The 15,451-nt window shown below is 42.3% G+C and overlaps 1 protein-coding gene across 1 annotated transcript in view; it reads right to left on the bottom strand.

The window, feature by feature from the left end:
- GALR1 (galanin receptor 1) overlaps positions 1-15,451 on the bottom strand; it is a 305,782-nt gene that overhangs the window by 102,478 nt on the left and 187,853 nt on the right. Inside the window, exon 2 of the mRNA XM_063451639.1 lies at positions 2,712-2,777. Within this exon, the coding sequence (XP_063307709.1) occupies positions 2,712-2,777 (66 nt within the window). The remainder of the gene's footprint in view (positions 1-2,711; positions 2,778-15,451) is intronic.

Genomic DNA, 15,451 nt, shown 5'->3' with positions numbered 1-15,451 from the left:
CCTGCCGGAAGGATAAACTGCTAAGTCTCTACCTCTTTCGGAGGTAGAGACCTCAGGTACCCTGACACCAGCTCAAGAACAAGATCAAAGCCATCAACACATATGCCCTACCGGTCAAGACAAGGAACAGAAAACTGCAGTCACGGTGGATGTGGCAATACCCAGTGACTATAACATCAGTTGGCGAAATACCAAGGACTGAAAGAAGAACTAGAAAGGTGGAAAGTAAAGGCATTAGTAGTCCCAGTTGTTATAGGAGCACACGGGGCTGTTGCTTCCAAGTTGGGGGAGTGGCTTCAACAGATTCCAGGTGGGACAGCTGAGATTGCTGTCAGGAAGAGTGCAGTTCTAGGAACAGCTAAGATACTGTGCAGAACCCTCAAACTCCCAGCCCTCTGGTAGAGGACCCAAAAATGAGGAATAAACACACCATATATATATAAACACACACAATGAATTATGGGGCTGGCATACATTTTTATTCCAGAGCAGATTGGTATGCCCAGTCCAGCCCTGCAAAAGAGGACCAAGCATGGATGAGATTACAATTATGCCACCCCCTGAAAAAATTCCTGCGGACGCCCATGTATATACATACAGATACTGACACACAGTGACAGATGCACTCAGATAGATATTCACTCAGTCCCATATAAAAGTCAGACACAGACTATCACAGTGTTTCTGTATCTGTCAGTGTGTGTTTGTCATTTTGTGTCTCTGTGCATCAGTGTGTTTGTGTGTATGTATTTTTAAATGTTTTGTAGAGTGTGTATATGTGCATGTGTGTGTGTGTGTTTTTGTCAGTGTGTGTGGCACTGAGACACCGTAGCTCAAGTCAGGGGCATTACTAGGTTTTAAAATTACCGGGGCAAAACGTAATGGCGTAATGGCCCCAAAGCAAAACGTAATGGCCTTACTTTGACAGAGTTGTGGGGATATGTTATGACATATCCCTGCTTCTCTATATTACATTCCTTCCTCTCAACCCATGAAACATTTTATGCTTATGCTTTCCAGGATATCTATGAACTTGTTGCATAGCCAGTAATTCAATTAGACTCTTTCTCACTACATAACTAATAGAGGGGTGTTTTGTTAGTTTTAGGGGCACTTCTCTCTTTTAGTAGTGATATAGTGATCTTCACAGGCATTTTATGGAGCAGCTTTGGGGGTGAAAACCACATTTTGGGCTCTTTAGTCCTACATCTCTAGAGTTGCTGATGGGAGAAGGTCGACAAGTCAGAGGAGGTATTCACAGTGTTCATTCTGCTCATGTGCTAACATATTATTTTGGGTGGATTTGTTATTTGTTACAAACATGTTTGCAAGTCCTTTTCGAGACTTTTGAAGGATTTAATTCGCTAAGTTTTCAATGGTAAAAAGCTGAGAATTGTACTTTGGCAGTATTGTGATTGAAAAAATGTAACATATAAGGCTTGTTTTACCAGTTCAATACTTCCAAAGGCGAGGATGAGAACTTCCCAACACTGTTACCATGCTATTAGCTCTATTAATGTCTCTATAAATATTAGATATGAGATGTAATATTTACCATATGACAGAAGTACACTAATCCTTGACAACATTAATACCATCTGTCTAACATGTGCAGGTCCCGCGCATGCTGCCAAAACAGCTCTGCCTATGAACATGTCCTGTGGTATCTGAAACCAAGACATTAGCAGCAGATTCTTTAAGTCATGCAAAAAAATATTTTGTTCAAGCACATGCCACAGATGCTCAATCAGGTTGAGATATGAAGAATTTGGAGGCCAGGGCAACACCATTGATTAACAATTTTTGTAAATTATCCTGCTGCAAGAGGCCACTGACATCAGAAAATATGTGGTCTGCAACAATCTCTAGGTAGGTGATACATGCCAAAATAACATCCATATGAATGCCTTGATCCCATAGTGTATCCTTCTCTTCTATAGGTAAACAGCACACACGCAACTGGCCTTCCACCTGATCTAAAAAAAATTATGATTCATCAGACGAGGCAATGTTGCTCCATGGTCCAGTTCTCCCCATTGGAAACATTTTCAGTGGTGTACAGGACACATCAATGGCACTCTGACTAGTCTACGGCCACAAAGCCCCATATGCAGCAAACTATGATGCACTGTGTGTTCTGACACCTTTCTATCATGAACAGCATTAAGTTTTTCAGTAATTTGAGGTACATTAGCTCTTCTGTACGATTGGAGCAGAATGGCTAGCCTTCACTCTCCAATGCATCAGTGAGCCTTTGACATCCATGACCCTGCCGCCAGTTCACAGATTGCCCTTACTTGCACCACTTTTGGTAGGTACTAAGCACTGCATACCAAGAAGAACACCCCACAAAACTTTTTTTTTGGAATTGTTCTGACCCCGTTATCTAGCCACCACTATTTGGCCCTTATCAAAGTAACCCAAAGTCACTTTTTGCTTGCCCATTTTTAAAACTTCTAACTTCTAACACATGAATTCAAGAACTGACTGTTCACTGCCTAATATATCCCACCCCTTAACAATAAAATCAATGTTATGAACTCTAAATGTCAGTGGTATTAATGTTGTGGCTGATCAGTGTATGTTAAGGGATTTAATAACAGCTTTTAATGTCAATTTATTAGCAGTTGTTTATGAACATCATAATAACAAATGTCATTACCTGTGATAAATGCAATCAGAATTAGAAAACAATTTTACAAAAGAGATACCTTTTTCTTTGAAGCCTCTGATTTTTTTGACATATTTCTTAATTTTTTATGCAAGTGATTGAGGACCTAAAAAGAAAAAAACAAATTTTTAGCTTACCAAACGTAGTTTTAATCAGAAAATGCTTACACCATAATTAAAATTACAACAATAAAACTGACCCCATAACAATTCGGTTATCACTGTTGACTTTTTTTTAGGCATTACAAGTGTAAATTAATTTTGAAAGCTTATTAAATAGAGGCCAAGCTATATTCTAGTATGTAGTTTAAACTGCTGAAGTGTCAATGAAGCTGTCACAACAATTGCCTATACACTAGCACTAAATGGAAATGTGGAATGTTGATGTTGGTGGCATTGCAATGGGTAGTAGTAGTGTAGTTGACAATAACATTGACAGTGTGTAAGCTGCTTGTGCCATTGTTAACAGGTGCAGCTGATGTCTCGACTATCTCTATTAGTTGAGACAACTCTACAGCAGATACAGATGGACTTGTCAATCATAGACAAGAGGCAGTAGGTCAGGGGTGCCCAATAGCTAGATCCCCAGATGTTTTAAAACAGCTTCCATGATGTGCTGACATTCTAGAGGCACTCTAAAAACATGTAGAGTGCCTTTTGGATCTACCTTTTGGGCACTCCTGCAGTAGGTGATGCAGAATGGAAAGAATGAAAAAAACAACAACAATTACCTCGTAGGTGGGTGTAAAGGGCATCATGCTGGTAATCTTACTTTCCTGAGGCTAAGTATTAGTAAAAGTGGTGGCATCAATGGTGGTGGGGGCAGTGTTGGCAGAGGGGTCAGTAATACTCACGACCGAGGTGTTCCAACTCTCAGTAGCCATTGCACTGGTGCTAATAGTAGATTGGGGAAAAGGTCCCTTTCGCCTAGCACCTCAATTTCGGCTTAGGAACAGTGCATTACATTGATGATGGTGGGTTACTTTTTCTTATTAGACTACATTAGTTAAGTTATATGAATAAGAAGTATTGTGTTAAGTAACACAACTTTATTCAACAAAAATATGTGTTTGTGTTACAAAACAGAGGTAAACAGGATTTCTGCAAGGAGGACTTACATTTAATTGTATTATATTTGACTTTAAGAAACAGTGTATGGTGCTTTCACAGCATAGACTGGACTAAAACAAAATAAAACTAAACAGGAGTTTCTTTCTCCAAACATTTAAACTTTAAAAAATAATTTTTAAGAATTGTATATTGATAATCTAGTCTCACACATTGATCACAGGCTAGGCATAATTATTTTTTTTTAGTAACACACACACAGTTCCAAAAAAGAGGATTTTTTTTTTTTGCCTTGTAACAGACAAATATATAACTTTTAACAACTATTGATTGGTAAAATAGTCTCACAATCTAGCTGTTCCCTATCATAGCCCTAGCCAAAGAGGCTGCATAATATGTCTGTACTCATTTGCAAGCTGACCTGAGGATAGAAACAAGGTGCAGATAGCGGACACAAAAGATGGAAAATAATTATTATTTATTACATAAAACAAGAGATTCTTATCTGAAGTGCAGAGAGAATGCTTTTTCTCCCCCAAATTGAATACCACAAGCTCTCTCATTCATTCATCCATCATTAGAAAGATACTTTGAGATAATAAACAGACAGTTTAAGATTTGTAGCAACTATGATTAGTAGAGAATAGTGTATTTTCAGTCCATGCTAGACAGCAAATTAATCAAAGTTAACCGTTAATGATAATAATCATCAAAGGAATGAATCCAATAAGGAGATACAAATAAAACAAATTAAATGTGCTTTAAGTTGATAAAGATAAGTAGACTAGAGAAAGAACATTGGAATAATTAAGAGAACAACAAATAACATCATGGAAACATTCAAGTTTAACAGAGAAGGCAGAAGGTGAATTATTAGTAATTTAATAGTGGCTTCCCTAATATTGAAAAGCAGCATAATACATTTAAAATGACACCTCTTTAGTGGTGTAGACAGATTTAATGATTCACAGACACCAAGATAATGGATTTGGATTCTTACTGGACAATGCAGGGCGATGGAAACATAAAATAATATGACTTGATATATATATATATATATATACACAGGTGATACTTAAAAAAATTAGAATATCATGCAATAGTTAATTTATTTCAGTAATGCAACGTTAAAGGGGAAACTAATATATGAGATAGACGCATTACATGCAACGCAAGATAGGTCAAACCATGATTTGTCATAAGTGCCATGATTATGGTTTACAGCTCATGAAAACCCCAAATCCACAATCTCAGTAAATTAGAATATTGTGAAAAGGTGCAATATTCTAGGTTCACAGTGTCCCACTCTACTCAGCTAAGTAAGCCATAACACCTGCAAAGGATTTCTGAGCCTTTAAATGGTCTCTCAGTCTGGTTTAGTAGGAATCCCAATCATGGGGAAGACTGCTGACCTGACAGTTGTGCAGAAAACCATCATTGACACCCTCCATAAGGAGGGAAAGCCTCAAAAGGTAATTGAGAAGGAAGTTGGATGTTCCCAAAGTGCTGTTTCAAAGCACATTAATAGAAAGTTATGTGGAAGGGAAAAGTATGGAAGAAAAAGGTGCACAAGCAGCAGGGATGACCGCAGCCTGGAGAGAGGATTGTCAGGAAAAGGCCGTTCAAAAGTGATAGAGACTTTCACAAGGAGTAGACTGAGGCTGGAATCAGTGCATCAAGAGCCACCACACACAGAGAAATCCTGGACATGGACTTCAGATGTCATATTCCTCTTGTCAAGCCGCTCCTGAACAACGAACCACGTCAGAAGCGTCTTACCTGGGTTAAAGAAAAACAGACCTGGTCTGTTGCTCAGTGGTCCAAAGTCCTCTATTCTGATGAGAGAAACGTTTGCATCTCATTTGGAAACCAAGGACCCAGAGTCTGGAGGAAGAATTTAGAGGCACACACTGCAAGATGCTTGAAGTCCAGTGTGAAGTTTCCACAGTCTGTGTTGATTTGAGGAGCCATGTCATCTACTGGTGTTGGTCCACTGTGCTTAATTAAGTCCAGGGTCAATGCAGATGTCTACCAGGAGATTTTGGAGCACTTCATGCTTCCTTCCACAGGCGAGCTTTATGGGGATGCTGACTTAATTTTCCAGCAGGACTTGGCACCTGCCCACACTGCCAAAAGCACCAAAGCCTGGTTCAATGACCATGGGATTACTGTCCTTGATTGGCCAGCAAACTACCTGACCTGAACCCCATAAAGAATCTATGGGGCATTGCCAAGAGAAAGACGAGAGACATGAGACCGAACATATAGATAGTGATTCAACTCCTAAATGGCAGAGAACTGAGCAGTGAAACTGCAGGGGCATGTTCTATACACCAAAACTGCTTCATTAAGCTAAAGTTGTTTTGATGACTAGAATGTCTCTTTAACCCCTTAAGGACACATGGCATGTGTGACATGTCATGATTCCCTTTTATTCCAGAAGTTTGGTCCTTAAGGGGTTAATGAATAGAGATCACTATTTGAATTACACTAATCATCTTAGCGTGTCCTGTGGTATCTGGGACCAAGACAATGGAACCTACTTTAAGTCCTGCATGATGTGATGTGTGGGATGTGCTTTAGAACATATCACAGATGCTCAATTGAAATCTGGGAATGGAACACATTTCTGAACAATGTTTTGCAATGTGGTAGTGTGCATAATCCTGCTGAAAGAGGCCAGTGTCATCAGGCAACACCATTGCCATGAAGGTGTGTACATGGTCTGCAAGAATGTCTAGATAGCTGGTATGTTTCAAAGTAACATCCACATGAACGCCAGGACCCAAGGTTTCCCAGCAGCATATTGACCAGAGCATAACACTGCCTCCGACGGCTTGCCTTCTTCCCATAGTGCATCCTGCAGCCAACTTAAAAGAAAACATGATTCATCGGACCAGGCAACCTTCTTCCATTGCTCTATGGTCCAGTTCTGATGCTCATTATGCTCATCATGAACATGGGCACTCTGACTAATCTGCAGCTACGCAGCCCCATAAGTTGAAAAAACGATGAACTTTTCTGACACCTTTCTATCATTGCCAAAAATAAACTTGCCAGTACTTTGAGCTACATTAGCTCTTCTCTATGATTGGAACAGATAGGCTAGTCTTTGCTCCCCATGTGCCCAATCAGCCTTGGGCCGGTTCACTGGTTGTCCTTCCTTGCACCACTTTTGGTAAGTACTAACCACAGCATGCTGGGAACATCCCACAACACTTGCTATTTTGGAGATTTTTTTAACACAGTCATTTAGGAATCATTATTTGGCCCTTGTTGAAGACACTCAGATCTTTTCGCTTGGAAGTTTTCTTGAATCCTGATAGCTCCAGACTGATTCCTCTCTTGCAACTGTCATTAGTCTAATACTATCCTTACCTTTTGTGTCACTTTACCCCACTTCCTCTAGCATGTAAGCTCATTGAGCAGGGCCTTCAGCCCCTCTGTTCCTGTGTGTCCAACGTGTCTGGTTGCAACTGCATGTCTGTTCATCCACCCACTGAAAAGCGCTACGGAATTTGTTGGCGCTATTTAAATAATAACATAATAATAATAAGAAGAAGATTCAAGAACTGACTGGTGACATGCTGCCTAATATATCACATGCCTTGACATGTGCCATTGTAACTATAGAATCAATCTGATTCACGTCACCTGTCAATAGTTTTAATGTTGTGGCTGATCAGTGTATAGTGTCCTATTATTTGCATCAACATGCATCCACAACAAATTAACATATGTGCTTATTTATTATTTTTTTCATTCCAAGATTTTGATAAACTGTGTTCATAGTTGCCCCGAATGTTTGCTCATAGAGGATAGGGGTCTGTTAATTAACCTTGATATTTAGATCGGGATTGTCTAATTGAAAGAAACAGGGAACATAAAACAAGGAAACATTTTTACAAATCACCCATGGCCTTTAAGATCTAAAATTAATCTCCACTTATGATCATAAATCCAGATATTGCTATTTCAAGAACAGTGAAAGAAGAAAACATATCAAGCATTTATAAATCTCACTGGACTTTATTTATCTACACTTGGTTTTAGCATACAGAAATGAACTGCTTTCCCACAAGGAAAATGTAAAAATCAGAATTGCATATGTAACACCATATGGTAAAATAACCCTGTGAATAACTGCATCCAATGTTTTGTACAGTCTTACAGTATAGTTATACTTACAGTAGGAAAAAAAACAATAATAATTCTGAAACACAAATGTCTCAGGATGTATTTTGGTGCTATACCAAATGTCCTTGTTAAGTCATTGCAGCATTGACTTATGGGTTAGCTCCTTACCTCACAGCAGAAAGGACAGGAAAAAGAACAATGCAATTAGTATATATAGTACTGCCCACTCCCTGTCAGCAGGGCCAGCGCTTCCTATAAGGCAAACTAGGCAGCAGGCCCTTTAAATGGTGCTGCCGCACTGCCTCTCTCCTCACCTCCCTTTCCTGTATCATGGCCAAGCTCCTCTCCGGTCTGCGGTCCCGACCGGACTGATAGAAAGTACACACTCTCCCTGTGTGAGAAGAGCACACGGAGGGAGGGTGGGTGTGAGAAGAGACCATTAGGGAAGGGTGGGGGGATCGGAGAGACCACTAAGGGACAGGGCAGAGCTCTAAGGGACAGAAGGGAGAGCTCTATAGGACAGGGGGAAGGACAGGGAGCTCTTTCACACTACGCGCACACACAATGCATCCCTATACATATACAGAAACACACAATGCATCCCTACACACACAGAAACACAACATGCTTCCCTTACACACAGAGATGCAACCCTTACACACAAAGACAATGCATCCTTTGCACACATACACAGAAACACACAATGCATCCCTTACATTCACATGCAAACACACACACTGCTTCTCTTACATACACACAGAAACACAATGAATTTCTTACACACACTCAATGCACACACCTTGCATCCCTTATGCATACAAACACAGATTTACACAATGCATCCCTTACACACACAACCAGAAACACACAATACATCCCTTATACACAAACACACACTGCTTCCACTACACACAAACACACTGCATCACCTACACAAACTGGTATCCCTATACACTACATTTCATAAGCACACACATTAGATCCTCTACAATAACACATAACACATCCCCTACACACTCCACTCCCTGTGAGTGAACTCCTGGGTGGAACATATAGGTGGACTTATAGGTGGGCCTTATGGGCATACTCACCGTCAGGCCCTGGGGCCCAGACCTTAAGCTGTGTAAAGGGCCCAAAAAAATGGATCTGCTTCCCGTTCTCCAAGAACATTGAATTTTGTGACCACAGTTACAAACAGCCTCCTGAGATCCAGTTCTATACCAGACCAGTGGAGCCAAACTGCAGCCAGAGCCCATCAACATCCTCACCTGGTTGTAAGTAGGCAATCTAGTATATTATTAGTGACACTAATCTCTAATTTACCTCACATTAAAGGGACACTATAGTCCCCAGAACCACTGCAGCTTAATGAAGTGGTTCCGGTGTCTATAGCCTTTCCCCTGCAGGCTTTTTAATGTAAACACACACTGTGTGCAGCACTGGCATTAGTTCATATGGCAGATCATATGGGTGGGGCATTGTGATGTCACATGGGGGGAGGGCGGCAAACTTTACTTTTGCCTAGGGCGGCAAAAATCCTTGCACTGGCCCTGCCTGTCAGGCAATCTTTTTTCCTGTCCTTCACAGCAGTTAGGAATGAGCCTGCTTTAGCAGGCCTAGATTTTAATGTATGTTCATCAGGAAACAATTTATGCAATCCCAACTAGGGTTCATGCCTCTAATACCTGAAGACCCAGTAAGGTGTGTCTTTGGGTGTACCCTTTTCAGTGACTAGGGTCTGACCTAAACTCTCTCCCCGATGAAATGATAATGGCTCAATGGATGCACAAGGAAGTCTCTAGTTTTAACAGATTAGGCTGTTAGTTTGTAAAATCCCAATTTGCTGGTCGAATTCAGGCCTGCAACAGTTCATCTGCCTCTATCCCAGCTATTTAGATTGGTTTCACTCCTCAGGTAAGTAAACCAGTAGTTTAGATTGTTGGCTAGTATAAGCATGGAGGCTTTCTTAGAACAAGTGGGTCACATTTAGGAGGTTTTGGTGAGCATCTAGGTAAGTTGTATATGTCCAGTATTGGAGCTGGATTTAAAAGAAAGTGTGGCTAACGGCTATACTTCATGGAAAGTCTGTCTGTATACTACAACCCTGAGAACAGATGAGAGGCCTACACCATGTCTAAGGTCTTTATTTCATGTGAAGTCAGCCTATAAAATACAGTCCTAAAGGACAGAGGTGAATATGAGAACTAATGGATGTGCTTTATGGAGGTCTGCCTGTATATTACAGCCCTGAGACAGAGCAGGGTCTATTTCCAGTGAAATAGAGCATTTGCAGTTTACTAAAGTCTACACCTGTGTTCAATACCTGATCAGAAGGTGATTAAAAGTATATTTAGTTTAAAATTCATGGAACTGATTTATTGGCTCCTGTGCTTTTAGCACAAAACATGCCTCCTTCAGAGAGTGAAATCGTACTCCTCTTCTACATATGTACAAATATAAATGCTGTGTATTAGCTGATTTGAATTTTCGTGTATTTGTCTAATAAAAATACTGTATATAACCTGGTGTAAAGTCCCAGTCTCAACAGATAAAAATGTGTGTTTAATGGGTAAATTACTATTATTATTTGGGATTCTATTCTCTACTCTACTCTTTTAAACATACTTTGAAACGTACCACAAACCTACACATTGTTGCATACCATGTACACCCCTTTAACCCCTTAAGGACCAAACTTCTGGAATAAAAGGGAATCATGACATGTCACACGTCATGTGTCCTTAAGGGGTTAAGGTGCTCACTGATGTAAGTGGCTCCTTTCTGCAGGGTGATGCACCCTGTCACACTGCAAAAAATGTTCATGAATGGTTTGAGGAATGTGACAAAGATTTCAAGGTGTTACCAGGGCCTCCAAATTCCCCACAACATGGATTTCCTCCAGGTGTCAGTAAAGAGTTCACACAATCTGTCACTAAGACATGTTTAGCAATAAAGGAAAAATGTATTTTCTTTACAGAGAAATCTATGAAAGGCATAACTAATCCTACAATGAATTGTTAGGTTTTATTCAAGTGGTATGCCCCTTCAAACAGCCACACAAAGCCTACAAAGATGGTTGTACACATAAATGCATAAATATAGAACATGTGGGGGAATATTTTCTACAGGAATACTCCAATAGAAAATATACATATTTTAACCCCTTATGGACAGATGCAAGTGTTCATATTCTGTTCAAAACAAAATGTAAACAAAACCTTGAATTTGAATATAAGTCTGTCCAACCATAATTTACCTCTTTCCTATTAAGTGCACCCACACTTAGTATACATCATTTTGTTTGAGAAATATAGGGCTTTCACTCCACATATTCAATCCAATATTTAAATATGAAACATAATTTTATTACATGACAGGAGGCTTCCTATTTTGCATGACTTTCTTTACTCATGCCTCCAGCAGCACAAGTCAATCATTAAACTTTTTAACCAATCATAACAAGCCACATATTCATATATAAAGCCCTGATCGTCACATGACTTCCTCTTTCTTTGCTGCTTCCAGCCAAGGCACAGGTCAGAGTATTATGCTCTCAACTGGTTTTCTTTCTATAGTGCAATTTTAGCTTGTTTTCTCCCTTTAAATTATCCTGTCATTGTTTCTTTAACTTCTCCTGTCTGGGACTTTAACCTGTCCCTTCTATCCATCCCTGCTTCCCCTCAATTTCCTCCTCTCCCTGGACTGTATGATATATCTTCATTTTGCCCTGGGTTTCCCCTTCAGGGTACTGTTCCTGTCAGCCTGCCTTGCCTGATTGCCCCTCGCGATTTGCGGCATTTTACCGCGATCGAGCGAGACCAGCAGGCTTGATTAAGAGTTCCAGGGTGCTGGGGGGTGGGAGGGAGGCACAGGGGGGTGCCAACCAGGTCCGTCGGGCCGCGATCGCGGACCGCGCGGCAAAATTTACGCGCGAACGGCGCCCATCTTAATTTCGCCAGTCCGTGATTCACATGAACTGACACAAGATTTTACAGATTTTTCAAAGTAAAAAGGATTGTACAGCTTACATTTCACAGTGCAGTTAACCCTTGCAGCCCTGTGTTAGGGAGCCACTGCAGGAAGCTTAACATTGGGACTGTATTGTATCAAATTAACAGGTGCAAGGTATTACCATTCACAGGACAACTCTCACCAGGCTCAGGCTGCACTACTCAATTGGGTGAACACTCACAGAGGGCAATGATGATTGGCCCACACAGGTGGAAACACTGAAGACCTACCCACAAAACAAATAAACAAATAAACAAACAAACAAACAAACAAAAAAAAAGTATACAATAAAAATCTGGCATTTGTCCTAGTGACAATTTTACAAAGGGGTGACTACCACGCCCAATCAGGGGCTTATAACAAAGTACGCTTTATTGTATGCGGCACCTCATGGTACAACTGGGGTGATCCACACAATTCACAGTGGCAAAACTTCCACAAAATTTCATACACAAGGGTGACCCCCTTACAAAAGCGTACTGAGGTCTTTGATACCTCCCATTACCGGGCTTATGTCCCGACCATTACCGGGCTTCGTCCCGATCATTACCGGGCTTCGTCCCGACCATTACCGGGCTCCGTCCCAACATTAATGACCGTTCACCCCTGTCGATAGGAGGGTGACCCCCTCTACAGACCACTAGTTAAACTCCTTGTGCAAATGGGGAGTTTGCGGTTGTGCAAATGGACTGTTTGCGGTTGTTTGCGGTGCTTTAAATGGGGAGTTTGGTCTGTCACTGTGAAGCGGGCGTAACCCTTACACTACCTGATCGATACAACATCATACCTGATGTTTTAAAGCACGTTATTTCAAACAAGTTAGGAATGTTAGGTGATTTATGCCCTTTATGGATTAAAACCAGATTCGCCTGCCTATTGAAGTCTATGGCGGTTTGCCCGGTTCACCCGTTCACGAACATTTGCGGAAATTCGCGTTCGCCGTTCGCGAACGGAAAATTTGATGTTCGCGACATCTCTACTGGAGGCATGAGTAAAGAAAGTCGTGCAAAATACTAGCCTCCTGTCATTATTAAAATTAAGTTTATCTGTACACTACGTTAGCATAATCTACAATTTACCGTATTTTTCGCTCCATAAGACGCACCTCACCATAAGACGCGCCTAGTTTTTAGAGGAAGAAACCCAGAAAACAATATATTCTGAACAAACTGTCCATTAGTGTTTCTTACTATGGGACAGTTTGTTCAGAATATTTTTTTTCTCCCCTGTCCCATAGTGTCCCCCCTCCCATAGTCTTCATCCCCCTCCCCTCCCCATAGTCTTCATCCCCCTCCCCTCCCCATAGTCTTCATCCCCCCCTCCCCTCCCCTCTCCATAGTCTTCATCCCCCCCTCCTCCCCTCCCCATAGTCTTCATCCCCCCCTCCTCCCCTCCCCATAGTCTTCATCCCCCCTCTCCTCCCCTCCCCATAGTCTTCATCCCCCCTCTCCTCCCCTCCCCATAGTCTTCATCCCCCCTCTCCTCCCCTCAGTCTTCATCCCCCCTCTCCTCCCCTCCCCATAGTCTTCATCCCCCCTCCCCTCCCCTCCCCATAGTCTTCATCCCCCCTCCCCTCCCCTCCCCTCCCCATAGTCTTCATCCCCCCTCCCCTCCCCTCCCCTCCCCATAGTCTTCATCCCCCCTCCCCTCCCCTCCCCTCCCCATAGTCTTCATCCCCCCTCCCCTCCCCTCCCCAGTCTTCATCCCCCCTCCCCTCCCCTCCCCATAGTCTTCATCCCCCCTCCCCTCCCCTCCCCTCCCCATAGTCTTCGTCCCCCCTCCCCTCCCCTCCCCATAGTCTTCATCCCCCCTCCCCTCCCCATAGTCTTCATCCCCCCTCCCCTCCCCATAGTCTTCATCCCCCCTCCCCTCCCCATAGTCTTCATCCCCCCTCCCCATAGTCTTCATCCCCCCTCCCCTCCCCATAGTCTTCATCCCCCCTCCCCTCCCCTCCCCATAGTCTTCATCCCCCCTCCCCTCCCCATAGTCTTCATCCCCCCTCCCCTCCCCATAGTCTTCATCCCCCCTCCCCTCCCCATCCCATAGTCTTCATCCCCCCTCCCCTCCCCATCCCATAGTCTTCATCCCCCCTCCCCTCCCCATCCCATAGTCTTCATCCCCCCTCCCCTCCCCATCCCATAGTCTTCATCCCCCCTCCCCTCCCCATCCCATAGTCTTCATCCCCCCTCCCCTCCCCATAGTCTTCATCCCCCCTCCCCTCCCCATAGTCTTCATCCCCCCTCCCCTCCCCATCCCATAGTCTTCATCCCCCCTCCCCTCCCCATCCCATAGTCTTCATCCCCCCTCCCCTCCCCATCCCATAGTCTTCATCCCCCCTCCCCTCCCCATCCCATAGTCTTCATCCCCCCTCCCCTCCCCATCCCATAGTCTCTCTTCTCTCCCATACTGTCCCCCTCCCCTTGTCCCATAATTACTTACCTGTCTTGTAGCGTTTCTCGGCAGCACAGGGCGCACCGCGGTCCTGGAACTTGAATTTCATGTTCCGGTTTCCGGCGGGACTGAAAGGAAGTGCGCACACTGAGCTGAGTGCGCACTTCCTTTCAGTCCCGCCGGAAACCGGAACATGAAATTCAAGTTCCAGTACCGCGGTGCGCCCTGTGCTGCCGAGAAACGCTACAAGACAGGTAAGTAAAACTTCATATTCGCTCCATAAGACGCACAGACATTTCCCCTCACTTTTGAGGGGAAAAAAAGTGCGTCTTATGGAGCGAAAAATACGGTAATATGAATAAAATCTAAAAATGTTTGAGAAATAAGAAATGTAGTTAAGTTCAGCTTGGTATTTTAACTGTGAATGCCACAATACTGTTAGCTGTTACTGCAATAAAACACACATATTTGTGGGCTATGATGTCCCACAGGATACAGGGATAAAATTAAGAGCTTGCCATTTCAGTTTTTACACATTAAAATTTTCCAGATTTTTTTTGCTGGGCCTATGTTGCCTTTGATGCCATATGGCAGCCCAGGAACGAAAATTAACCCAATCATGGCATACTATTTGCAAAAGTAGACAACCCAGGGTATTCAAAACGGAGTATATCCGGTCTTTTTCAGTAGTCACTAAATCACAAACCCTGGCCAAAGTTAGCGTTCATATTTGTTTTTTTCATTTTTCAAAAAAATATATATATTTTTTACCATTGATATTATTAGCATTAAAGATTGTACTGCTCAAGACACTCATATTTGTGTTCAGCGATGTCTCACAAGTGCAATAGTACCCACCATGTACAGGTTTTATGTTTTTTATGCTTTTTTTTTTAAATTACAGAACCAAATATATGACTTGCCCATTTCAGTGTTGAAATATCGAAATTTGCCAGATTGGATATCTTGCCTTTGAGAACATGTGGCACCCAGGTATGAAAATTACCCCCATCATTGCATACCTTTTGCAAATGTAGATAACCAAGGGTCTAAAAATGGGGTACGTCAAGTCAGTTTTATTTGCCGCTTTGTCACAAACCGTGGTCAACAATTAGAGTTCATATTTATTTTTACATTTTTCACAAAATAACTGCCCTTTCACTGCTAATATCAC

The sequence above is a fragment of the Pelobates fuscus genome, chromosome 4 (assembly GCF_036172605.1).
Source record: "Pelobates fuscus isolate aPelFus1 chromosome 4, aPelFus1.pri, whole genome shotgun sequence".
Classification (NCBI taxonomy): Eukaryota; Metazoa; Chordata; class Amphibia; order Anura; family Pelobatidae; genus Pelobates; species Pelobates fuscus.
This window is presented reverse-complemented; position numbering and strand designations above follow the sequence as displayed.